Source organism: Macaca nemestrina, chromosome 6 (assembly GCF_043159975.1).
Source record: "Macaca nemestrina isolate mMacNem1 chromosome 6, mMacNem.hap1, whole genome shotgun sequence".
Classification (NCBI taxonomy): Eukaryota; Metazoa; Chordata; class Mammalia; order Primates; family Cercopithecidae; genus Macaca; species Macaca nemestrina.
The window spans coordinates 93,504,724-93,531,479 of record NC_092130.1 but is presented as its reverse complement, the minus strand read 5'-3'; the positions used below and the strand labels follow the sequence as shown (position 1 = coordinate 93,531,479).

Here is a 26,756-nt window from a genome sequence, read left to right as displayed (position 1 = left end):
TGGATTGTAGTCTGCCCTTCTTTGCCCTTAATTGCTTGATCTCTTATGCTTGCCTTATTTTATCGCTTATTTTGTTCATGTTAAACACTAAGTTAAAAATATTTTAAAATGAATGATGCGACGACATAGAAATGAGCATTATTAATCCCTGTTGTTGTAAAACATCATTGAAATTGTATGCTATTCTCTTTATATAAAGTCATTCTAATTATTTCACATGTTGAAGATGTAACCAAACTATTATAAGGGCTGCTTATTCATTCACATATTGAATAGATTCAGTTTGGGTTTTTTAAGATTGTTAATTTGGTATTTTCTCTTTCCTCTAGTCAAAGTGGGAAAAAGCCCACCTCTGAGGGGCTCCCTCTCTGGAAAAGTCAGCCTACCTTGTCATTTTTCAACCATGCCTACTTTGCCACCCAGTTACAACACCAGTGAATTTCTCCGCATCAAATGGTCTAAGATTGAAGTGGACAAAAATGGAAAAGATTTGAAAGAAACTACTGTCCTTGTGGCCCAAAATGGAAATATCAAGATTGGTCAGGACTACAAAGGGAGAGTGTCTGTGCCCACACATCCCGAGGCCGTGGGCGATGCCTCCCTCACTGTGGTCAAGCTGCTGGCAAGTGATGCGGGCCTCTACCGCTGTGATGTCATGTACGGGATTGATGACACGCAAGACACGGTGTCACTGGCTGTGGATGGTAAGGCTTTTAGTATCTGCAAGAAGGTAGTATAACATGACACCTGGTTCAGAAGCATTGTGAAATAGCACTCAGAAGTAACTGTTGTTTGGGGTTTGGATGAGTGGAAAAACACCCATCAATTCAGTAGCCCATGTCTTTCACCAAAAATGAACTGGTATTCATTCAAAGGTCAAGGCAGGTGCATTTTTGGCAACCGCTTCATTGATTCCATGAAGGAAAGTATTGTGTACTGAAAATAACGAATACCTCAAGGCATGACACATAATTTAATAATCATTACTTCAGTGTTGAGTCTTATCAGTGATTCTTTTTCAAGACTCTAAAGGCAAATCTACATTTTAAAAATTATTACATATGTGTGTATGCACATGTACATACATATACACACATACATATACATATATACATGAAAACCCTTTCCCCCTTTTTTCTCTCTTCATATGATCATTAAACTATTTGAGTTTGCTTTTAAGAAATTCTATCTTAACTTACATTGAAGAAATAAGGTATTTAATAAAAACCCTGGTACATATCAGAGTCTTAAAAAGGCCAACACTTAATAAATATTTGAACTTGATCAAACAGAAATTTAGTATATTTTTTAAGATTAATATCCTAGTTGTTATCCATTAAGTATTGCAGTGAGACATTTTAGTTTCACCCTCTTTTCAGGGGTGGTTTATATGTCATTTGAATTTAAGTTGGGAGACAAAGCAAAGAAAAATTGCTTTAATTGGGTACACACATAATGCTGTAGCTCTTGGAAGCGTAATATTTTGGCAAGTTATTAAGCAAAATTCTAATACCCAGACATGATGGAACAGATTTTCTTCCAATCCTCCATTTCCCTATAAAATATTTACCTTTCAGAAATATATACAAAGGGTTTTATTAAAAGTCTTTCTTGTGTAGCCAAAAGGAAATACTTTGAATTTCAGATGCAACACATTAACTTTCTAAATACCCTTTTATATTCAAATTCTATTGCTTCCTTCTATAAATCTATTTTTATGTTGTCTAGGCATCCACTAAGTATCCTGGGTTCTTCTAACCTTTTTATCATTTATTTTTGTTAGCTTCACTACTGTGATTTCTCTCTCTCTCACTCTTCTGTTTACATATCACTTTTTAAAATCCCCAAAGGAGTTTAACAACTTCTTACAATTTTTCATCATTAAAGAATTAGCAATGGATTTGCCCCTTGCCCCTCTGAAACAATGAAAATCCTCCACTTAATCTCCTTAGCTCCATGGGGTCTTCAAATTATTCCAGCAACTGCAGATACTTATACAGATTGAAGTTCCCTGCCTTGGTCGAGGAGGCCTCTTTGTGCCCCTTTACTGCCAATCTTCAGTGCACATGGAAGATTTTTAATTACCAAGAAGACGATTTGAAGCTTTGATCAACATTAAACTAATCTAAATCTATTCAAATTCTTGCTTAAGCCTTAGAGATCATTTTAAGCTATCTCTTATATTCACCAGATAGCACCATATGTATTTCCTGGCAATTTTAGAGAGGTTCTATGAAGGTACAAATTGCCATTTGATTATTATTATTATTTTTTTTGGCAAAATCTCCTATTTGAGTCATAAAATATCAGAAATGAGAAAATGAATGCTAGTTGTCATTGCATCTACTTAGTGCCTGTGCAGGTCTTTTTGTGTTGGCACTGATCTGAGGTACTTATCTATGAGATGGGTAGTCTTTTCCCCTGTAGTTATATTACTGTAGTAATATAACTTGGAAGACAGAGACGATCTGATGACAGAAGGATGAACACGTGGGAGACAGTCTTGTAGCTAGAAGTCAGGCTGCAGAAGATAAACTGTTGTCAATCCCAGGAAATTACTAGGGATAAGAAGAGCGGCATGTATCTTGGAGACCACAGTTTATTCCAAATAACAACAACAAAAAGTGTTCTTAAGTGGGAGGACTCTTAATAAAATCTCATTCATAAGACCTGGTTGCCTCAGTTTCTGTTTTTCAGTGACTTCTCTGGCACATTAGTTCAATCCACTTTGATGTCTTGCAGAAATGAGTCATCATATTTACTCCAGCTAAAAATGGAGAGACTCTTGTTGACATGGGAAGAGAGGATCCAGAGCTCCACCCCCTTGCTTGCTCTATCCTCATCCCTTTGAAAATTTCTTGAGCCTTGGAGCACAATTCAGAACCACTAGTTTATACAACCCCTAAAATACAACAAAGTGGAATTTGAGGCAAGTATCAGGAGCTTCTACTAGGAAGAATTTGATAATTTATTTCAGGCTTTCTTTGGATAAAAATTATACATGTTATCTGTCATAGCAGAGACGCTACATTATGCTGGTCAGGTAAAGAATATGATAAACATTTGAATGATACATGGTGGTCTACTCAACATTTGAAAATCCTTTACCTAATTTGACCTTCACACCAATCAAGTAACATACATATTTTTAGTTCCACCTTATGGGTCAGGAAATTAAAGCTCAGAGAAACTGACTTGTATAAAAGTAAGGAGCAAATTAGGGATTGGAACAAGTCTTCTCACTCATAAATAGTCCAGTGTCTTTCCCACTCTGGTACATTGTCTCTGAAGGTAAATATCTCAGTGTTTTATATTTGGAGGAAGTGGTGTTAGTGAATATTTTTATGAGACAGGTGAGTGTTTCATGCATAAACATTGGGTTGACCCTGGATAAAGTCCTGAAGTAAAAGTTGATCTTGTGGTCCCTTTAGGTCTTTGTATCTTCTGCAGAATCTACTCCCTTTAGGTATCTGGTGTTCCCATGATAGACTGAATACTACCTGCAATCAGGACAACTATTGGGATTCAGTGACTTAAATCTCTTTCTTGGATCTAGGAGATCTGCTAGGAAATGTTCTGATGGAGCAGAATGGGATGTCTAGATGAATGGCATTTTTGGAGTCCCTCAAATCAACATGATTTTGCATAATGCTGCATAAAGTAAAAGTAAATGATTATTATGATATTACTGTGTATCCAACCAAGTTGATACATTACTCCAATGAGAAATTTTGCATAGTGCAGTGGGAGATTTGAACAGGCTGGCAATTGTTTGCTGTTGTCTTTGCAGGGGTTGTGTTTCACTACAGGGCATCAACCAGCAGGTACACACTGAATTTTGAGGCTGCTCAGAAGGCTTGTTTGGACATTGGGGCGGTCATAGCAACTCCAGAGCAGCTCTTTGCCGCCTATGAAGATGGATTTGAGCAGTGTGACGCAGGCTGGCTGGCTGATCAGACTGTCAGGTAAGAGGTCTGGGGGCCACAGGCCTTCATTATTAACTTGAGAGTGAGAAGAAAGTGCCACTAACTAGCCATTTATTTCCCCAGATATCCCATCCGGGCTCCCCGAGTAGGCTGTTATGGAGATATGATGGGAAAGGCAGGAGTCAGGACCTATGGATTCCGTTCTCCCCAGGAAACTTACGATGTGTATTGTTATGTGGATCATCTGGATGGTAAGATGTTTAAGTTTCTGTATCTTTGTATGAACTGAGAAAATTGAGGGAAGACCAGAAGTGCATTGGAATAGAGCAATTCTTCGTGCTTGTTTGGATTCCAAACGGTGGCATTTTGTTTATACGACTGTATGATTTTGCGGTAAAATAAGCCGAAATTAAAGTGGAAAGGGAAGGAGGAGTGTGTAAATGGTTATGCAGGTTAGAAATGTCTTCAGTTAATGGCAGGTTTTCTTACAGTCATGCTGCTCTTGGACTGTTTCCAATACACTTTTAGAGCATTGAGAATAGAAAGCTGTAAGGGTGGTACCTATTCTGGTGAGAGCATAAGATAAAAATCATGTGAAGACAATCCACGGTGAATCCAAGTACTGATAAACACCTCAGAGCTAACTAAATAACTCCGTAAACTAGCCCAGAAGGAATTTTCAAGTTTCACTTCCTGTTTATTTTGTTACACTAATATTCAGAGCAATCCTTCCTTCATTCAACCAATCAATACATTAAACCAGTTAACACATAAAAAATCTCCTACTGTGATTTTTATAGGTACTCTGCTAGTTGTTAGAGATGTGAAGTCAGTTAAGATATAGCCCTTCCTTCTAAGTTGCTTACAGTCTGATTTTGGCACTGTCATTTCTCCGTTGCCTGAGTTAGATTCTTAAAGACAAATTTGAGTTCAATAGTGCTGACATCTAAAGAGCATGGTGCAGCTTTATTATAAAGGCTCAGGGGGGCGGGCTTAGTGGCTCACGCCTGTAATCCCAGCACTTTGGGAGGGCTAGATGGGAAGACAGCTTGAGTTCAGGAGTTTGAGACCAGCCTGGGTAACATGGTGAAACCATGTCTCTACAAAATACCAAAACTTAGCTAGGTGTGGTGGCATGTACCTGTAGTCACAGTTACTCAGGGAGTGGAAGAAGTGGGTGGGGGACAGGGGGGCTGAGGTGGGAGGCTTACTTGAGCCAGGAGATAGAGGCTGTAGAGAGCCGAGATTGTGCCACTGCATTCCAGCGTGGGTGACAGAGCGAGACCTTGTCTCAACAAATACATAAATAAATAAAATAAAGGCACATGGAATAGAAGTTTCTACAAGTTTTTATTTTCATTTGTATTAACAGCTATTATTAGAATCCTAAAGGTATAGATAATAGTGTTAAATTAAATTATACTTTTAATTTTGACTAGGTGCACATAAAAAGAATGATCTGAATTTTCTTATGTTTAAAATGAGGAGGCTGGACTAGATAATTTCTATGGTCTCTTTCAACCTCAAATTTCTGTGGTTCCCTGATTCTGTGACTTGAATAAGCAACCTTAGAGCCTGAAAGCTAGAATATAAGCAGCTGATATTTTCCTAATGTCTTGACTAAATTTGTATCAGAAGGCCTGCTTTCAAAAAGGGTGCTTAGGTGTGGTTCTCTAGAATCTTAGCATTCTTATTTTCACTATCACTGAAGATTGCCAGATGTATTTTCTAAACCAAAAGTGCAGATGTGAGCAAATTTTATTTTTGTATACAGGAAAAGGGAAAACATAACATCCAAGCTATGGTTGAAATATATAAAACTAGAGCTTTTCTCTTGTGTTTATTTTAATTGACTTAAAAAAATATAATAGAAGATGGTTGGTAGGAGAATCTGATTCAATAATCTAGGAAATAAATTGGGTTGCTGCTATTTTGGTAAGGTGGGAATTTGTATCACTGTTGTTTTAACTTAGTGTAATATCTGCAAGGGTGATAGTTATAAACAATATCTGAAATGCTAGTAATACTAGAAATGATCCAGAGGTAGCTTTTGCAAAAGTATATGTAAGATCTAATTAGCCTAAAAGCTCTTTACCAAATATTATTTAAATGGTGGGCTTTCATGGCCTGATTCAAATATGAATAAGCATCCCAAGCCAGATCCCTTGGTGGCAAGATAGGCTTATGTACCCAGGAAGCCACCAGCCAGAGAGCTCTAGAGAACCCCCGTGTGTTTTTCAGTTTGCTCTGATAGAGGTACTATCAGCTCTCAGCTCTCTAAGGCTATAGACTGCCCAAATTCAAAATTATTTTTTCAAGCCCAGAGAGGGATTTTATAGAAGTCCCAGAAATTTCAGGGCCTCTGCAAGTATTGTTTGAAGAACTTTTGACAAGTCTTGGTGGTGGGAGTCCTTCCAGGGATTTCCTAGTCACACTGTCTTCATTGAATGATGGCTCCCGACAATCTGCTCATAGTATCATAACCAGTGTTCAGGAACTGGACTCTGTCAGAAAAGGAGCTCTGAGGATGAATGTATATCTCCCATGATGAAGGACTTACTAGTCTTATAGACCTCCTCTCCCAGTTCCATAAACACAGTCACTTCTAAGGAAGCCAGTTTATGTCCCAATGTAACCAAACTGTAGTTTATAAAGTTATTTTGGATAAATCTACATATTTGGTAACTGAAAACTTGTAATGTGGAATATAGCATAACTTTACTTAGGGTCTTTATACCAAATCAACAGAATTTTAATCTTTTTGTTTTAATATGTAAAACTTGGAAGAGAAATATAAAAGAGTCAGTTCAAATATTAATTCAAGCACTCGCTGAAATTTGTGTCAGCAAAGTAACAAGGCATTTATTTGTTTCATAGAAGAAATTTGACAAATCTGGAGGATATTCACCATGTTTACAATAACATTGTTCCTGACATTTTTTTCCTCCTTGTTCATTGACTCTTGGACTAAGTATCAAATCTTTGGACACTGCTCTTTTCTTTCTTGGCTTGAAAGTGAGCAGGAATGGGGGTGAAAGGTAACTTTTATGGCTGATGAGGTAAGAGGAAGATCATGAAATCATTCTTGTAAGGCTTCTTTCATTTCTTAACTGAAGTATATGTCTTCCCTTTTGAAGTAAAGACCATTGGCTAATCTGTGAATTAATAAAAAATTCTTGTGGAAAGTTGACTACATAAAATTACATCTGATACTTCAATTACCATGTTGATAAAAGATTATTTGAAGGTGAGTCAAGATTCCTTGTAAGAGGCATTGCTAAATTCATCAGTCAAATAATTCCCACCTATATTTTATTGTATTTGGGGGAGCCAAGTGTGAGTGTATGAGAAATGGTGGGGACAGTAAAAGATTTGATGTATTCAGAATGCATGTAATGGAACACACACACACACACAGGAGTTATGAACCAAGGTGCAATTAATTTAGATCAGAAGCTGTATATCCCAGATGGTCTGATGAAAAAGCCAATTAAGTATAAAATGAAACCTTGCTCAAAAAGGCAATTAATTTTCTGTTTTAATTTAATTATTTGTTGTGAAAGATATATAGTTGACAGAATGTTGACCTGTTTTTTCTCCTTTCTTGTTTTATAATGTCATATTTTCCTGACATATGTGTTTCTCTATAAAATTTAAATAATTGCACTAAATTAAATCCTGCCAGTTTTGGGAGAAAAATCTAGTAGAGTTCTTTTCCTAAGGTGGTGATTATAACAGTTATGCATATTCAATGAATACTTAATTCTGCTTTTCAAAATAACCTATTAAGTGTTAAAGAGTAATTACATTAGCTATATTCACTAGTAAACATTTAAATATCAGCTTGTGTTCTTAGAAATGGTCTGGAAATTATGATGGCTTATTAGACATGATTCAATCAGTAATATAATGCTATTATTAAGAAATTAATGAAATTAAAATTTATAAATGGGAATCTAGAAATTAAGATCCACAAAATAATCCTTATTAGGAATTTTAAACTTTGTTTCCCAGTAAGACAGATTTGGAAAACATTGGGAGGGTTTTAAGGTAGAGTTGAGATGATTAAATGGCTCAAGAAATTAGGTAAAGGATCGGAATTATTTAAGAATGAAATTAATAGACTGACTATTTATTTGGCTTCCTGATGGTAGCAGGTACTTTAAAAAACAAGTTTCTTTTTTAGGCATTTAATTTACCCCACAGATAAATTGGAGGATTGCAGATGAGGTCCTACTACCTTCTTTCATTGTTGACCCACTTAGTTTCCTTGCAAATGAGTCAATACTTCCAGTCTTGTCCCCAGACCTGACAAATGGTTGGTTCAGGAGTTTCTTTCCCTTATGACATAGGCCTATCCTCTTATGGCCTGCATTTTCTATATAGCCCTGCCTTTTGGTATTTACTTCACCTGGGTTAACTACTATCCTACTATTCCAATTCCCTGGTTTTTTACACAAACTTCCCAGCACTTTGACAGGCCTATACTGTGGGCACTCTCTTTCATCTCATATTCCCTCCTGAAGACCTGGTTGATTCTTCTCATCTTTATCATCTCTGAACCTTGAACGTATGACTATAATTACCCTCTTGCAAATATTTGCTTATACTTCTTTCTCTCCTACTAAACTATGGATTTGGGGAAAGAAGGAAACATACAAGTTCATTTCTGTATGCCCAATATTTCCTTAGCATATAGTAGGTGCTCCATAGGTAGAGCTGAATAAATGAGTGAATTAATGCTTCTAAACCATTAATGCCTCCCTACTCACCTTACTTTACAATTGCTTTCTGGATAGTTTCACACTTCTCTAGGCTCCATCAGTATCCTACCAGCTTCCTGATTTTTTTATTGCTTTAATTTTCTTATTAGTTTGTTTAATTTCATTTTTGTTCTCTTATACATAAATTGTAAGCCAAAAGTCTTGTGGGACCTATGGGGCATGAAAGAATACCAAAAGAACTAAGAAGTGAACAATGAAGATGTTAATTTCTAGTTTTGCATGTTTAGCCCCCGAATTCTCTTCTGAATTTCATACCCATATTTCTAGTTTGTGAATCACTTTTGAGTTTCATTTTTGGTTTTGGTTGTCACATATAGTCCCCATCACTTTAAGAGTACTTCGGGGGATCTGTTTTACTACCATCAAAACACTTAAACATCATTGCCATGTAATTCTCCTACTTAACGTTGTGCGTTGGTTTTGTTGGCTTCATCCACAAGCATATACTCTGCCTGGTCTTCAAATCCTAGACCTGCTCTACTGCAATCTATTGACCCTTGGTTCCCACACTCTTCAGTGTGACCCCACACACGTGCATCTTGCCCTTTACAGACCCTTTGCTTGCTCCTGCTTGCAAGTCTGCTCTGTTCCTCTCAGGGAACACACACCCGTCATCCCTTCAACATTGTGATTTTGCCTGTGCTTGAAGACTTACTGCTTCCAGGATCCCCCTTTTGGCTATTGCAGCTCACACTGAAATTTCTTGACTCTGAACTTCTACTTTACTTAGAGTTAGTTCCATGTGATTTATTGCTTAATTGCTTTCTGGTTTCTTTGTGTTCATAAAATATAAAATGTTATATGTTTGTTTTATTTCAGCAAAATTATTGTAAGCTCTAGTAGAGATAAGACCGTAAACTTCTATATCTTTCCCAACTGCAATCAAGAGCCTGTTCCAATCACAGACACATAATAGTTATCCAACAAATAGTTGGTGGTAATTGTAGTATTTTTCCAATCTTTGTCTCTTCTGGAAACTGCCTTCCACCACCACCTTGCCATTTATCTATAACACTTGAAAAAATGCTTTGCATTATTTACCAAATTCAAAAAGATCTACTTTTTACCATTATTTAATCACCATGATACAATTTTTTTCTCTTTGTATTTCTCCTCTCACTCTTTTCTTTGATGTCTCTTAGAAATTACTCCTTCCCAGAGATACTCCTTTCTGGCCTCTCATGATAATTTATTTTCCTTGCCTTCCATTCCTTCCCAGCAAATTGTCCTCTCTGGGATTGCTTTTCTTGTATTAATACCTATTCATCAATTATAGGTTATTATTTTTACTGTTTCCTGATGTCAAACTCCAAGATGGCTTTGTCACCGCTGTGACTTACCTAATGCCTCCATATCATTCTTGTGACTCACCTAGAACCAGAACAACTTTTGCATTTTCGTTACTTTATGAGCTCCTTTAAATATGAAAATCTAAGCATTTAGATAAACATCATCAAGTAGGTCTTAAAGCAGGGTTAGTTCTAGCTTTGTAGAGGTTTTGACTGAACCAAAATCAGATATCAAATCTGGAAATTGTGTAATTTTTTTCCTATAGATTCTCAGATTGCCTGTTAATTTTAATGAGATTTACAGTATGTAATCCACAGAATACTTCACTGATGGAGGTTATTTAAGAATTAGTGATTTGTGTCCTTACTGGGCTTATTCAGTTAAAAAGCCACATATCAGCTTGAAGAGCCTCTTGCACACTATGATTCAGCTGATGGTTAAAATAGTGATTTTTGATTTCAGAATCTCTTCACATTTGTTGCAGTTGGGCCTAGAAGATGCCGAAAACTTTTTATGCTCTGTACCTTCCTATATAGACTTTGGAGATTAACACACCTTGCTTGGAGTTGTTTCTGTGTACAGTGTTTGAACAGTCTACCTAAGAGCCAAAGAGGAAAGCAATTAAGCACAGCATGGGGGGAGCACCTCTGGAAGATGATGTCCTTATTCAGTATAGTGACTTCAGTAAGATTGACTGTGAGGTAGCTTCATGAGTAGAATGAGGAAGGAAAACATCTACTGTATGGTTGGAGTATTATTTAACTTAAATCTTATGAAATCTTTGTCAGGAACTTTTTAAAAGAAACCTCACCTTTGCCTGTAAGGAAACTGAGGCACAGACATTAAGTGATTGGATATGCCTTTTTTTCTTCTTCTACTGCCATAAACTCACGGGACCACCAAAGATTCCCCAGTAGAGCAGCAGACAGTCTTGCAAGCCAAGAAGATAAAAAGTACCCTCAAAGCTCCCCCAAATCTCTGATATCTCATTAGAAAAAATCATAATTCTTATTTGAGCAATGATTGCATTACAGATAGGATTACAATGATTGGGATTGCTGGGTCAAATGGTAACTCTACTATTAACTTTTTGAGGAAATTCTAGGCTGTTTTTCAATGTGGCTGTACCGTTTTACATTCTCATCAGCAGTATATTAGGGTCCTGATTCCTCCACAGTCTTGTTAACACTTGCTATTATTTGACCTTTTGTGTAGCCATCCTAATGAGTGTAAAGTAGTATCTCTATGGTTTTCAATTTTATTTCTCTGATGGCTAATGAGCTCCAACATCTTTTTATGTGCTTGCTAGTTATTTATCAATCTTCTTGGTAGAAATGTCTACTCTGAAACTTTGCCCACTTGTGTTGTTTTTTAATTATTAAATTGTGAGTGCTCTTTGTATATTCTAGATTTGTATGTCTTCTCATGTAAATGATTTAAAAATAGTTTTTCTGATTCAGTGAGTTGTCTTTTTACTTTCTTGATAAGGCCCTTTGAAGCACAAAAGTGTTTAATTTAGATGAAAAGTCCAATTTGTCTATTTTTAAAATTTCTGTGCTTTTGGTGTCATATCTAAGAAAACATTCCCAAATCTCCAGTCATGAAGATTTATCTCTGTGTTTTATTCTAAGAGATTTATAAGTTTTAACTCTTTTGCTTTTATTTTGATCCATTTGGAGTTAGCTTTTGTATATGGTGTGAGGTTGGAGTCCAAATTCATTCTTTTGGATGTGGTCCCAGCACCATTTGTTGAAAAGATAATTATTTCTCCATTTAATGACCTTGGCACCCTGTTGAAAATCAATTGACCATAGGTAGATGGGTTTATTTCTAGACTCTCAATTATATTCCATTGATCTGTATGTCTATCTTTATGCCGGTACCACAATGTCTTTATTACAATTGCTTTGTAGTAAATTTTGAAATTGGAAAGTGTGAGGCCTCCAACTGTGTTCTTCTTTTTCAAAATTGTTTTCGTATTCTGGATTTCTTGAGTTCCCATATGAATTTTAAAATTGGCTTGTCAATTTCTGCAAAGAAGCCAGCTAGGATTCTGATATAGATTGCAATGCATCTCTAGATCAACTTGGGGTATATTCCCTCTTAGCAATATTATGGCTTCTGATCTGTGAACCTCAGATATCTTTCGCTTTTTTAAAGATATTCTTTCATTTTATTCAACAATATTTTGTTCTTTTCAGAGTATAAGTTTTGCAGTTCTTTTGTTAAATTTACTTGTAAATATTTTACTATTTTGATGCAAATGCAAATATAATTTTCTTAATTTTGTTTTTTGATTATTACAAGTGTATAGAAATGCAATTGATTTTTATATATTGGTCTTGTATCTTGCAACCTTGCTGAACTTGCCTCTTAGTTCTAATTGTTTATTAGTGGATTCCTTAGGATTTTCTTTATACACTCTCTTTCATTTTATAATCTTACTTTACATAAGTAGAACGGTCTTGACATAAACTCCTTGAAGCATGTGACAGTCATTTGCTTTAAGGTTTTGATGTCAGGGTTTCCTGGAGTTCTGAATCAAAAGAACTTCTTTGGAAATACAGTCGCCATTTACCTCCCAGCTGTGAAAAGCCAAAAAAACCCAAACTACGCTGATCCTCCTGTGTTGACCTGAGGTCATTCTGTGCCTGTCAAACCAAATAACACGTTCAATCTTTTGTATATTTTGAAGACTCAGAAACCCAGAAATTTTTAGAACCTCTTTCTCACTCTAATTAAAACCTACTGCTCTGTCAATGGGAAAGAATGAGTCCAGACATTCTGAAAACCGTACAAATGTGTTTACATTTTAGTGGGGGCTTCCTGCATCTTTAACCTCTTCAAATTGACATAGGTAAGATCTTGTGTAATAACACATTTGCAAATATGCAGATTCATTTTCAAATGAATACAATCTGATTTAGAGAATATTAACTATCATAGTAGACTATGGCTAATTCTCTAATAATTAATTACAGGTTAATATTTTTAAAACTCAAAGACTATGCTTTAAGCCACATTATGCTCTACTTTAGCCTAATACAAGGGAGAAATTTGGAGAGGGCCCTCCTAGCTTTCTAGTCTCATTACTCCCAAATTAGAAACATTACCAGCCTAACACTAACTGTGGGGTCTAAAATGAAGTTATTTTGGCAGCCCTAGAGTTTTCTTGTCTCGGTTAACAGAAGATTGGCCTTTGTGCAGGTTAAATAATCAAATCTTAGAGGAAATTGACTTGCTTTTAAATTATCTACAAATGTTAGCCCTTAAAAGATTATATAGCTGTATATATTAGCTGTTAACCAATCCATGTGAAGCTGATGGACTTTGTGATTCAGTGGATAATAAGCATTAGTTTTTGCTGCTTTGATCTTATGTTTATCAATACAGACCAAAATACGACAGAGAGAGAGATAGACAGAGAGATAGAGAGAGAGACACAGAGAAGAAAAAGAAAGTGTTGAAAAAGCTTAAAAGTCCAACACGTCAAAGCTAATCATTTTGTTGAATTGTTGCCCTTACCTTGATACTTGATATATTCTGTTAACGATTTTATCATATGGGTATTTAGAAGTTCATTTCATGTAACTACTTCCTGCTTACTCATCCCATTTACTTTTGCATCCATTTATTACTTATATACCATTTTGACCCAGATAGCAAGGAAATGTGAAAACATTTAACAATCTTGAACTTTTATAGTAAAACAACAACAACAACAACAACAACAACAAAAGCCAAAAAACCAGGGAGTTCTGGTCCCAAATTTCCAAAAGGAAATTATAAATTAGTCTATAAGAACTGATTTTCAGACCAAATAGTGCAGTATAGTAGAGCTATAAGCACCAATGAACAGAAGAAACATAATCATGTATCACATCACCCAGCAAATATACTCTGCTAGAAAACTGGTGAGATCTCAGCTTTGACTGCCACAGAGAGCAGCCCATTTGCTGCAGTCCAGGAAAGAACTGTGTAATTATCTGTGATTAAGTCCTCCTTTCACCTTGGTGATTGCAAGAATTGTCAGTGGGGGAGAAAGATACTATCCCAGTTTTACTCTAGACTCAGGCTTTTTAATCATATTGTTGAGTGACTCCTGAGTATAAACTAGCTTTTGAACACTTTGGGTCATTTTTAATGTTTTGATTTGTTTTCATCATTGCTTGCCATTTCAGTATGTGTCATGTTTGAGTCAGTCAAGAAGCAGCTTTTCCACTTAGCAAACAGAATTGTGAAAAAAATATACATGGTCCACTTTCTAGGGAGTCTTGTAGCAGCTATTGGTCAAATTAGAGTATTTTTTCTCTTAATTTCTGATGTTAATTCCCACAATTAAGATAACTTTAGTTTGTGGAATGTCATCAGATATTAAAGTCTTACAACATGTCTCCCAATTTCTTCTAGGGCATCCCTGGAAAGTTGAAATAACAGGAATATGTCAAAGCTATATGTATTTAATTTGAAATTTTGGAAAACTATGGCTTAAGATACTGCATATGCTTTCCATATGAATATGCAAATTATCCTATGCATGAAAGGCTCTGTTATATATCATATTTTATACGTACACTAATCTGAATATATATGTATGTACCTTGATGAATTTTTTTTTTTTTTTTTTTTGAGATGGAGTCTCTCTGTTGCCCAGGCTATAGTTCAGTGGCACGATCTCAGCTCACTGCAACCTCTGCCTCCTGGGTTCAAGCAATCTTCCTGCCTCAGCCACCCAGTAGCTAGGATTACAGGCATGCACCACAACGCCTGGCTAATTTTTGTATTTTTAGTAGAGACAGGATTTCACTGTGCTGGCCAGTCTGGCCTCGAACTCCTGACCTCAGATTATCCACCCACCTTGTCCTCCCAAAGTGCTAGGATTACAGGCGTGAGCCATTGCGCTCATCCTGATGAATTCTTATTATAACAATTTAACTTACTTTAAACCTGACATCTTAAGTAATGCATCACTTTGTTTATATAAAATATATTTGATATATTTCCTGATGTATTAGTCCATTTTCATGCTGCTGATAAAGACATACCCAAGACTGGGAAGAAAAAGAGGTTTAATTGGACTTACAGTTCCACATGGCTGGGGAGGCCTCAGAATCATGGTGGGAGGTGAAAGGCACTTCTTACATGGTGGCAGCAAGAAAAAATGAGGAAGAAGTAAAAGCAGAAACCCCTGATAAACCCATTAGATCTCATGAGACTTATTAACTATTACAAGACTAGCATGGGGAAGACCGACCCCCATGATTCCATAACCTCCCCTGGGTCCCTCCCACAACACGTGGGAATTCTGTGAGATACAATTCAAGTTGAGATTTGGGTGGGGACACAGCCAAACCATATCGTTCCACCCCTGGCCCCTCCAAATCTCATGTCCTCACATTTCAAAACCAATCATGCCTTCCCAACAGTTCCCCAAAGTCTTAACTCATTTCAGCATTAACCCAAAAGTCCAGTCCAAAGTCTCATTTGAGACAAGGCAGGCCCCTTCTGCCTATGAGTCTGTAAAATCAAAAGCAAACTAGTTATGTCCTAGATACAGTGGGGGTACAGGTATTGGGTAAATACAACCATTTCACATGGAAGAAAAACTCCAAAATGATCTCCTTTGACTGCAGGTCTCACATCCAGGTCATGCTGATGCAAGAGGTAAGTTCTTATGGTCTCAGGCAGCTCTGCCCCTGTGGCTTTGCAGGGTACAGCCTCCTTCTTGGCTACTTTCATGGGCTAGCATTGAGTGTCTGTGACTTTTCCAGGCACACAGTGCAAGCTGTCAGTGGATCTACCATTCTGGATTCTGGAAGATGGTGGCCCTCTTCTCACAGTTCCACTAGGGAGTGCCCCTTTGGGGACTATGTCTGGGGGCTCCAACCCCACATTTCCCTTCTGCACTGCCCTAGCAGATGTTCTCCATGAGGGCCCCACCCCTGCAGCAAACTTCTGCCCGGGTATCTAGGCATTTCCAAACATCTTATGAAATCTAGGCGGAGGTTCCACAACCTCAGTTCTTGACATCTGTGCACCCACAGGCTCAACACCATGTGGAAGCTGCCAAGGTTTGGGGCTTCCACCCTCTGAAGCCACAGCCTGAGCTGCACACTGGCCCTATTCAGCCATGGTTTGAGTGGCTAGGGCACAGGGTACCAATTCCCCAATCTGCATACAGCATGGGGACCCTGGGCCTGGCCCATGAAACCACTTTTTCCTTGTGATGGGAGGGGCTGCTGTGAAGGTCTCTGACATGGCCCGAAGACATTTTATCCATGGTCTTGGGGATTAACGTTAGGTTCCTTGCTACTTATGCAAATTTCTGCAGCTGGCTTGAATTTCTTCCCAGAAAATGGGTTTTTCTTTTCTATTGCATAGTCAGTCTGCAATTTTTCAAAACTTTTTTGCTCTGCTTCCCTTATAAAACTGAATGCCTTTAACAGAACCCAAGTCACGTCTTGAATGCTTTGGTGCTCAGAAATTTCTTCCGCCACATACCCTAAATCATCTTTTTCAAGTTCAAAGTTCCCACAAATCTCTAGGGCAGGGGCAAAATGCTACCAGTCTCTTTGCTGAAACATAACAAGAGTCACCTTTCCTCCAGTCCCCAAGTCCCTCATCTTTATCTGAGACCAACTCAGCCTGGACCTTATTGTCAATATCGCTATCAGCATTTTGGGCAAAGCCATTCAACAAGCCTCTAGGAAGTTCCAAACTTTCCCACATTTTCCTATCTTCTTCTGAGCCCTCCAAACGGTTCTAATCTATGCCTGTTACCCAGTTCCAAAATTGCTTCTGCATTTTCAGTTATCTTTTCAGCAACATCCCACTCTACTGGTACCAATTTACTGTATTAGTTCATTTTTACACTGCTGATAAAGACATACCAGAGACTGAGAAGAAAAAGAGGTTTAATTAGACTTACAGTTCCACATGGCTGGGGAGGCCTCAGAATCTTGGCGGGAGGTGAAAGGCACTTCTTACATGGCAGTGGCAAGAGAAAATGAGGAGGAAGCAAAAGCAGAAATCCCTGATAAACCCATCAGATCTTTTGAGACTTGTTAACTATCATAAGAATAGCACAGGAAAGACTGGCCCCCATTATTCAATTACCTTCCCCTGGGTCCCTTCTACAACATGTGGGAATTCTGGGAGATACAATTCAAGTTGAGATTTGGGTGGGGACACAGCCAAATCATATCAGTTGACATTTTATTTACTGTTTTCAATTAGAGAAAAATAAAACATTCTCTCATGGATAGGCAACATTTAGAAACAAGTTCCAAATCTGTGCTGTAATTACAACTTTGATAATTGTCCTATCAATTTAGCTGCTTTGATGAGGCTACTCCTGGAACTTATTAATAAGCTTCTTGTCAAACTAAAAAAAAGATGCTTGTTTTCCAGGAGAGCAACTATCCGGTAAATCTAAAAGTACATTAAATTCTTCAGGTACAACTATCCAGGAGCAGAGAGAGAACACAACCTAGTTCTATGCTAATAAAATAGGCATTTTCTCTCACTGAATGCTGTGCATTCCCCGTCTAACTCTAAAGGTTGTACTGTGATTAAAAACTCAGGAAGAACTTTTATTATTCTTATCAGAGGTAAAAAGGTAGCTTTACGATACCCTCTGGGTAGGAGCTTACACAGCTGGGCCAATTAAATCATGTTGAGAAACAGCAACTAAGCAAACTTGCCTATTTGATTTGCCTGATTTCCCATGTTTGCTGTGATCAGTGGCTTTCTCTTTTGTCCATTCCTTGGGTTCCTGATTTGACTTTCCCTCTAGGCATTAGATTTTATCTTTGGAGGCATCCTTCTATGACCATTCATTTTTGGACCAAGCCTGGATTTACAATTCTGTTGCTGGCCCAGACTTCATTTCTATCCAGTTTCATTCCACTGTGCTATAGTTTACAACATATAATTTGACTTATAAATAATTCCTGACTATGGATTTAAAGACTGAAAATAGATCAATAGAAACTTTGAAAATGTTAACATCTTCATTTCTTTTCTCAGTGTGGAAATAGATAATGTTTAGCTTAAAAATCTGCATTTTTTTTTGTGATATATGGGGTTGAAAGACTTATTCCTGGAATTTATTGTTGAGGAGAAAGCCTGTTGCTATCTGCCATACCTTGGTTTACTTTGTATAAAATGAGCTTCTTTTTAAGTAATGAGCTCTTTCTATGTTCAGCTTAAATTGCTGTCTTAGACCCTTCATCAGAGTTCCCCGCTCTGCCTCATTCCCCTTTTTGCTCACTTGCAGTCTTTGACATAACCCTGGGAGGCAACTGGCATCATATATACTTTGCTTTGTTGTCTCCTGCTTCAATTCTGACTGGGTACCCAGTCTGCTCACTTTGCTTCTATCTTAAACAGGCTGAGACACACCAGAAACTTAGTACCAAGTTATGTATGTTGTAAGTTAATTGAGATTCCTCTTCTTGATTAAAATACACGTCTTTAGAGCAGTGTTTTCCAGAATATTCCATAAAACAGATTTGTGTACAGATGTCCCTGCTTAATAATAGAGAGTTGATACATGGAAAGGACAGAAGTTTGGACATTTAACTTATCACATTTGGTATAGATTGGGTGTTAATTATAAGAGATTAAAGGCATACTCAATTCTATAGTGTAAATGCTTCACTGTATCATTAGGTTTTTGAGGTGAGCAAGGTTATGTTCGCACTAAACAATTATGATTTAGGAAAGCTTAGATAGTTATTTTTTAGAACATAATTTAAGTATTTTTTTTTCTTTTCTCATTCTGTAATAAAACAATAATTATTGCTGAATAAAATAACCGACCACACATTATCTTAACAGATTAATTATTTTAATCCTCACCTTAAAGTAACTCAATTGATTCTGGTTAAATCTTCCTTTTTTCATCAGAATTATCAAAATCCCAGTGGTAATGTTTCTTGCAATATGTTTTATAAAAATTTTATTTGGAAAGTTTGAAAAATTTCTACACACAATTGAAAAGATAAGTTGGGCACAGTGGTGCCTGCCTGTAGTCCCAGCTCCTCAGGAATCTGAGGCAAGATGGATTGCCAGAGGCTAGGAAGTTGAGGACAGAGTGTGCTATGATCATGCCTGGGAAAAGCCACTGCACTCCTGCCTGGACAACTTAGCAAGACTCCATCTTTTTTGAAAAGGAAGGAAGGAAGGAAGGAAGGAAGGAAGACGAATGGCATTGGGGATAACAATTTAATCAGAGTAGTAAAATGATCATTCTATGGGTATCAAACAAATAATTGAAAATTGTATACTTCAAACAAGTGAATTAAATAATTGATATTCTGATATAAAGTCAGATTTAACAAGAGTTTCTACATGAAAAGTTTTGTAAGTAGGTCAGAACTGATTTACTACTACTAAGAGAATTCTCTTTGTAACAGGCCAGCACCTACTGAAGCCTTTCTTTCTTTTAATACTGCAAACATGTTTGCTGTTTAAAACTGGGAAACCAGCTACCCGTGAAATCATGCTGCCATTTTTTCCTCATTAGCCCTTTGGTCTGGTCTTCCTTGGAGAAGTTGATGTCCCCCAATAGATAGACTAACAGTGCAGTTGGAGAAGCAGAGTTTTACTCAATTAATTATATTTATTTGCCCTGCTGTGGTTGGCCAATCACACTTCTTACTTCAGAGGAATGGTAGTTTTGCCTTAAGGTAGGAGTATCTCAGGAAATGCAGGAAACTAAGGCAACACAACTAATATTCCAGCTGTAATAACAAGTCCAAGGGTTCTACCTCTCAGGGAAAACTGTTGGCACACTGCCTTCTTTACACTTGCAGCCCTTTCAGGCCTCAGGCAAGTGTTATTCTGAGGTGAAGGAGGCTGTTCAGGGTGACGTAATTTCTCTGCCTTTCTACATGTTGCTTTGAGCCAAGTCTATGGTGAGATAAAATGCCTGTTTCAGGCAGCAGCCATCTCTCCAAAGCTTTGTAGCAGAGTTAGCTTTATTTAATGTGCTGTTAGGAAGGATGGGGGAAAAAAGAGACCTAGCTTCTTAATAAGAACTTGAAGAGCCATTCATTTAACAAATCTTATTGAATACATACTATGTAACTGGCACTGTGACCCTTATGCTTTTAAAATTTATTTGGAAGGGAGACACTGTGAGAGCAGGGAGGGGGAACTTTTTCTTTGAGTGTATTGTTGTATTTGAGATTACTGTCCTTTGCCAGACTAGATAATTAAGAATAAAAAGCTATGTTCACCTCTACCATTTCTTTCAGTTAGGTGAAAGTAATTTCCCTCTCCCTTCTTCAAATAGCTCTCACTGAAATTTGGCCTAGTTTTCTCAATAGCAGTTTTAGATATATAGTGAGAAAAGCTGATATGTGTGCTTTGGCCATTTTCCCCATCACTAATTTTTCTTGTTTTATAGTGCTATCGCCCACTCAGAGAAAGTAATAGCACTATTCATTTTAAACAATTGCTTGTTACATCTGGATTTAGTCAGATGAAGATCCAAATCATGACAGCTCTTTGGATCCCAGTTGTCTAATATATCATAGAATCAGAGGTCAGCCTCAGTGAGATGGAAACAGGACTCTCAGCTACAATAGTGGGCTATCAACATTTTAACTTTCTATTTCAGTTTTCATTTCTCCTCTTGCCTGCAATATTGGCTTAGGTATTCTCTAATTCTGCCTCTGTCTTTGGTTACTTTTGCTCACATGTGAAAAACATAATTTAATTTGTGTTGAATTTATTTCAGCAAACTGTTATGTTAGTTAGCTAAGTAAAAGTCCAATTTAATAAACTCTAAAATTTCCAGAATCTTTCATTGTAACATGTTAAATGATAATGAATATACCCTCTGCTAATTAGACTTAGTAATAAAAAAAGCAACTGTCCAGCCTTTTCTTGTTAATCAGTCAGCAAATTAAAAAATCTGTTTAACCAATCTCACCACTTTGGGAGGCCGAGGCGGGTGGATCAGGAGTTCAGGAGTTCGAGACCAGCCTGGCCAACATGGCAAAACCCCGTCTCTACTAAAAATACAAAAATTAGATGGGCATGGTGGCAGGCGCCTGTAATCCCAGCTACTTGGGAGGCTGAGACAGGAGAATCTCTTGAACTCGGGAGGTGTAGGTTGCAATGAGCCCAGATCGTGCCACTGCACTCCAACCTGGGCGACAGGGTGAGACTCCATCTGGGACCCGAGCCGGTGGCGGAGGGGGGTAGTATTTTCTCTCTCTCTCTCTCTTTTTTTTTTTGATATGGAGTCGCGCTCTGTCGCCCAGGCTGGAGTGCAGTGGTGCGATCTCAGCTCACTGCAACCTCTGCCTCCCGGGTTCAAACGATTCTCCTAAAAAAAAAAAAAAAAAAAAAAAAAGTATCTTGACCTAGTTGAAGCCCCTGCTAGCACTTGGGATGTCTTTGTAAGAATTAGCAAAAAGTGCTCCCTCTGCGCAGAGCAAGTGAAACAAAGGCTTTCTCCAAAGAGGCTGCAGTTTCTTTGGCTGGCTGAGAGGGAGGCGACCTTGGCCCTCCCTACACACTGGGCCCGCTGCTCCTGTGCAGGCCACAACCTTCCTGACCATCATGGCAGCCCTGTTCCTGGTACGGGAAGGCAGGAAGTAGAATTCCATACCGCTCTGAGCTCTTTCCATCTTCACATTTCTGGAGGTTTTCTTATTTTTATTTTTTATTTTTATTTAATGGCGTTAATTCTTTTTGTTGGTAGTTATAAATGAGAAGGAAAGCCGGATAATTACGATTGGATTTTAGGATAAACAAAGTGGAATAACCGTGGTGGCAGTTCAATGCAGAATTTCCCCTCCAACATGCAGTGTTAGGAAGCACATAGCAGGCTTTAAAAAAAAAAAAAAAAAAAAAAAAAAAAAAAAAATTCCTGGATAGTAATCTAAAGAATCACTCAGAAGGATTTGTTTATTTTTAAGAATGTATTATAAAATGTTATTATCAAATGACTGATTCTATGGCCAATATATACACACACACACGTACAGAATAAAACTTCTCTGGTATGTTTTATTTATGATTATGTATTCATAATTATAACGAAGCTAAGTCACCATTATGTTTTCTGCTTTAAAGTATCAGAAGCTGCTACCTTGCCATGAAAAAGTATTACATGCTTCTCCAATTGCTCCCCCACCATATTTATCCAACAGGAAAGGAATGAATAATAAAACTTTGGGCTTTTTTTCCCCTCTTCTTTTTCCAGGTGATGTGTTCCACCTCACTGCCCCCAGTAAATTCACCTTCGAGGAGGCCGCAAAAGAGTGTGAAAACCAGGACGCCAGGCTGGCAACAGTGGGGGAACTCCAGGCGGCGTGGAGGAACGGCTTTGACCAGTGCGATTACGGGTGGCTGTCGGATGCCAGCGTGCGCCACCCTGTGACTGTGGCCAGGGCCCAGTGTGGAGGTGGTCTACTTGGGGTGAGAACCCTGTATCGTTTTGAGAACCAGACAGGCTTCCCTCCCCCTGATAGCAGATTTGATGCCTACTGCTTTAAACGTAAGTGTTTGATACCTTTTTAAAAATTACAGATTAAAAAAAATGCTTCGAAGCATGCATTGATGTTCAACTAGCCGTTGGAATGGATTCCATGTCTTGCAGTTTGTGCACGGAATGGAAACAGTTCAGTGATTTTCAAAAGCAAGCAAACTGAACAGCAGTGATATGGTTAAAACCACAGGAATTCTGACAAATGGATTTTTAGAGGGGTGAGGAAATATCAGGTTAAGCTTTAACTGTGCTCTGTTCTGTCCAGAGCCACAGAGCATATTTCTGAGTATTTTATATTAATTGCAGTCCCTAAATTTTGCAATTTGCTTATTGGTGCTACAGTGCTGAGGCCAAGTGAGGCTGAGTTAAATCCTTAAGATTGTTTATTTTGTCTTTGGTATCACTCTCTTTCTTTGAGATGGCAGAGAATTTAAATTTTAGTAATTACAGGTGAGTACTTGAAGCTGACATGGATACTCAAAAAGTCATAACTAAAAACGAACTATACTATCAATAAAAATCTCCATTTATTTCAAGTAATGGAAATTCATGCCTTCTAATCATCTGTAATATCATATTGAAGTACAGTATGTGTTCTTTGCAGCCTATAACAGAGTATCTTTACTTAGGTTTACTAATTAACATTGTTTTTTTAAATAATGTTTCTCAACATTCATAATTATTTTAATTTTCCAGATGTCCTCAAATAATGTTAGCAATAGTCACATGATAAAGTATCATAATTGTAGTATGCAAATTAAACGAGCAAGTAATCTAGCATCTCATTGGAATATTTACTGAACCATCTGTACTGTGCTAGCTAAACAAAGATCTCCCAGAATTTTGGTGACCTTGGGTATATCCAAGACAGAGTCAGGTTATGTTGAAACAAATTTGTAAACAATTTTGACTAAATTTCCGATGTATCTTGTTACAGCAATATGTCACTAAAATGAGTACAAAATGTACTAGCTTATATAATTGATTTCTAGAGTGAAATACAAAGGCATTTTTAAGCAACCAAAAAGACACAGACTGTGATGTTGTAAGTAGTCAGTAGAATGGATGTTCGTGCAACCAAAAGGTTTGTTTTCACACTTTTATCTCCTACTAAGAAGCCTCTGCTTGGATCTCCTCCCTTAGACTCAACTTGAGTGTTAAAGCCATGTGTTGTGTATTAGCTTGATACAAGCTGGTCAATCCATAAAGGCTGTAGAAATGCTAGCTTTTGTTCTCAGGCCCTGAAACAACAGAATTCTTCCTTAATCATTTTCAGGAAAACAACAATAACATAAACCTTATCTCTAAAAGTAGACAGATGTACATTCCTTTAAGCCACATTGTCACAACAATGATTTTTCAAGTACTTCAGGCTCTAAAATCAGTTTTACATTACGTGACTGACATAATTAAGGCACAAAATCAGATTGGTATGCTGTGGGGAAGGCTTGGAGAGGTTAAATTAGGGAAGGAGTAGAATTATCCAGCCTGACTTCCTTATTTGATATTTTCTTGTGCTTTATTAATAAAACTGGCACTGGAAAACTTTTAAACAACGTTTTTCGTCTCTCTGTGGGTAAAATTTAAATCAAAGCCTGTCTATAGCCACAAAGACTATTATTAAAGAATTTATCCTGATGTGTTTTAAATTATTTAATTGAAAAATACACATGAAATAACAAGGTACTTATGTTTAAATAGAGTAACCACCTACTAAAAATCTGCACAAAATTCAAAAAATGTTTAAAAGCTTATATTCATTTTTATCTCTCTAATTCATTTCATGTATATAACTTGTAAATATAATGGATTCATATTTTGCTTTCTTCCCCTCCTAAGCATGTGGCTAGATTCTTATTTATTTCCTACTTAAGATGTTATTATATTCAGAATTCATTCAGTACATAGAAAGTTAAAAGAGTTTAGCCATATAGAAACCTTTCTCTTTTTTTTGAGACAGAGTCTCGCTCTGTTGCCCAGGCTGGAATGCAGTGGCACGATCTCCGCTCACTTCAAGCTCCGCCTGCCGGGTTTACGCCATTCTCCTGCCTCAGCCTCCCAAGTAGCTGGGACTACAGGTGCCCACCACCACACCGGCTAATTTTTTTGTCTTTTTTAGTAGAGACAGGGTTTCACTGTGTTAGCCAGGATGGTCTTGATCTCCTGACCTAGTGATCCGCCCACCTCGGCCTCCCAAAGTGCTGGGATTACAGGCTTGAGCCACCGCGCCCGGCCTAGAAGCCTTTCTTAAACCACACATAATGCCAATAGTTTTCCAAAATTTCTAATTTATTTTTCAAACTTTTTTTTAGTGTGTGGGTATATATATATACACACACACATATATATACACATATATATACACACACACACACTTTTTTTTTTTTTTTTTTTGAGATGGAGTTTTGCTCTTGTTGCCTAGGCCGGAGTACAATGGTGCGATCTCAGCTCACTGCAACCTCCACCTCCCAGGTTCAAGTGATTCTCCTGCCTCAGCCTCCCAAGTAGCTGAGATTACAGGCATACAGCACCATGCCCGGCTAATTTTGTGTTTTTAGCAGAGATGGGGTTTCACCATGTTGATCAGGTTGGTCTCGAATTCCTGACCTCAGGTGATCCACCCATTTCGGCCTCCCAAAATGCTGGGATCACAGGAGTGAGCCACTGCTCCTGGCCTAGTATATATTTTTAAATAATTTGAAAAATATTTTCGAAATGACTTAATTGATGTCCACCTTTCCCACATAGTCAAGTAGTGACTAAAGGGTAAAATTTGTTAAGAGTCATGGCCTCAGCTACAGTTCCAAAAGTGATTTCAGAGATATACAGCTGGCTGGTTATGTAGAGGAATTTAGAAATATAACCATATTTTTCTTGTTTGCTTCTACCAAACGTAGAAAGTGTTTTTTAAGTCACTTGGTGAATGAACAATGCCAAATCTTACTTTGCTTTAATTCCCTTTACCTCACAAAGTCACTGACTAAAACATTCACAACGACAGACAGAAAATATAAAATTAGGCTTTATTCTTTTCAAATAAATTTGAAAAGTAGGCAAAGTAATGTCTTTGTAAGATAAAGTTTTCCTGTATATCTTCTCCTAATGATTAAACAATTTAACGTATTTATTTTTTTGACTTCAGAATTTAGCAAGTTCTGTGAAAGTTGGAGAGTTATATAAGGCTTTGAAAGATCATTTCATACATCCCCAAACTTAAGTGAATCAAAACCATTCAAGACTCATGATCATCTCTCACCGAATGTTATTAATTATCTCCAGAGAGGGAGATGGAACATGTTTCCTAGAAAACTCATTCTAATATTCCATGACCTGCACTCTCAGATAATTTTTCTAATTAAGTACTTTGCATTTGAATTTGAACCCATGTTTTCATTTTTGAGTTGGAGACCAAAATCTGAATAACAGCCCTTTCTATTGTTGATCACAACTGTTTATTTTTCCCTCAGCATCTTCTCCAACTGAAACAATTTTCTTGTTTTACAGTTTCAACCTCCAAATTTCTAATCATTGATAGGTTCTTGCTTTGAAGTTTCATCATTGTTTTTCACATTCCTCTATTTATGATTAAGCTTGGAAATCAAAATGGTGGTCCAGAGAAGGCTACATTAATTCCCACCACTTTCTATCCTATCCTATATACTCATTCGCTGTTAAAATTGGCCTGCCCTTCTAACCTGTGGTTAGTTCATTATCTTTTTTGTGTGTGCCCTAGTTCATAATCTGACCACATGTGTCAAAACTAACCTTTCCCCAATTGGTATATTAGAAATGTTTCCTGTTTACTGAATTGAATTTGTTAGCATTCCATCACTCATACAAGTTTAAAAAGATAGTTTGAATTGTAATTCCACTGCTCCAATCTTTACAGTTTTCTAACCATGTTTACATTTAGTTATGTATAACAAATTTAATATAGAAGAACCAAGTTAAAATTAGTCATTTCTCAATAATGTAGATAGCATGGGAATGAGTTAAATTGAGTATCATGCTGCTAATAGGGGTTTTAAGTTTTATTAGGAAAATCTGTCTCATGTCTCGCAACAGAAGCAGAGAAGATGGCCCATAGGACAAAAATGCCATAAGTACAGTGATGTGAAACATCTGTGGGCAGACAGCTGCAAAGGTTGGAAAGGAACTTTTGTGGGAAAAGAATTGTGTTGATTTATGTTGGCTTCCTCAATAATAAAGTTGAAGGAATGCTGGTAGTTTTCCAGAACCAAAACATCT

At 37.3% G+C, this 26,756-nt stretch overlaps 1 protein-coding gene across 3 annotated transcripts in view; it reads left to right on the top strand.

Annotated features, from left to right (window-relative positions):
- Nucleotides 1-26,756, top strand: part of LOC105475040 (versican) — a 110,687-nt gene that overhangs the window by 18,037 nt on the left and 65,894 nt on the right. For all 3 annotated transcript variants that reach the window (XM_011729980.3, XM_011729978.3, XM_011729979.3), the window contains exons 3-6: nt 330-704; nt 3,791-3,965; nt 4,050-4,177; nt 22,224-22,517. In XM_011729980.3, coding sequence (XP_011728282.2) covers nt 330-704; nt 3,791-3,965; nt 4,050-4,177; nt 22,224-22,517 — 972 coding nt within the window. The remainder of the gene's footprint in view (nt 1-329; nt 705-3,790; nt 3,966-4,049; nt 4,178-22,223; nt 22,518-26,756) is intronic.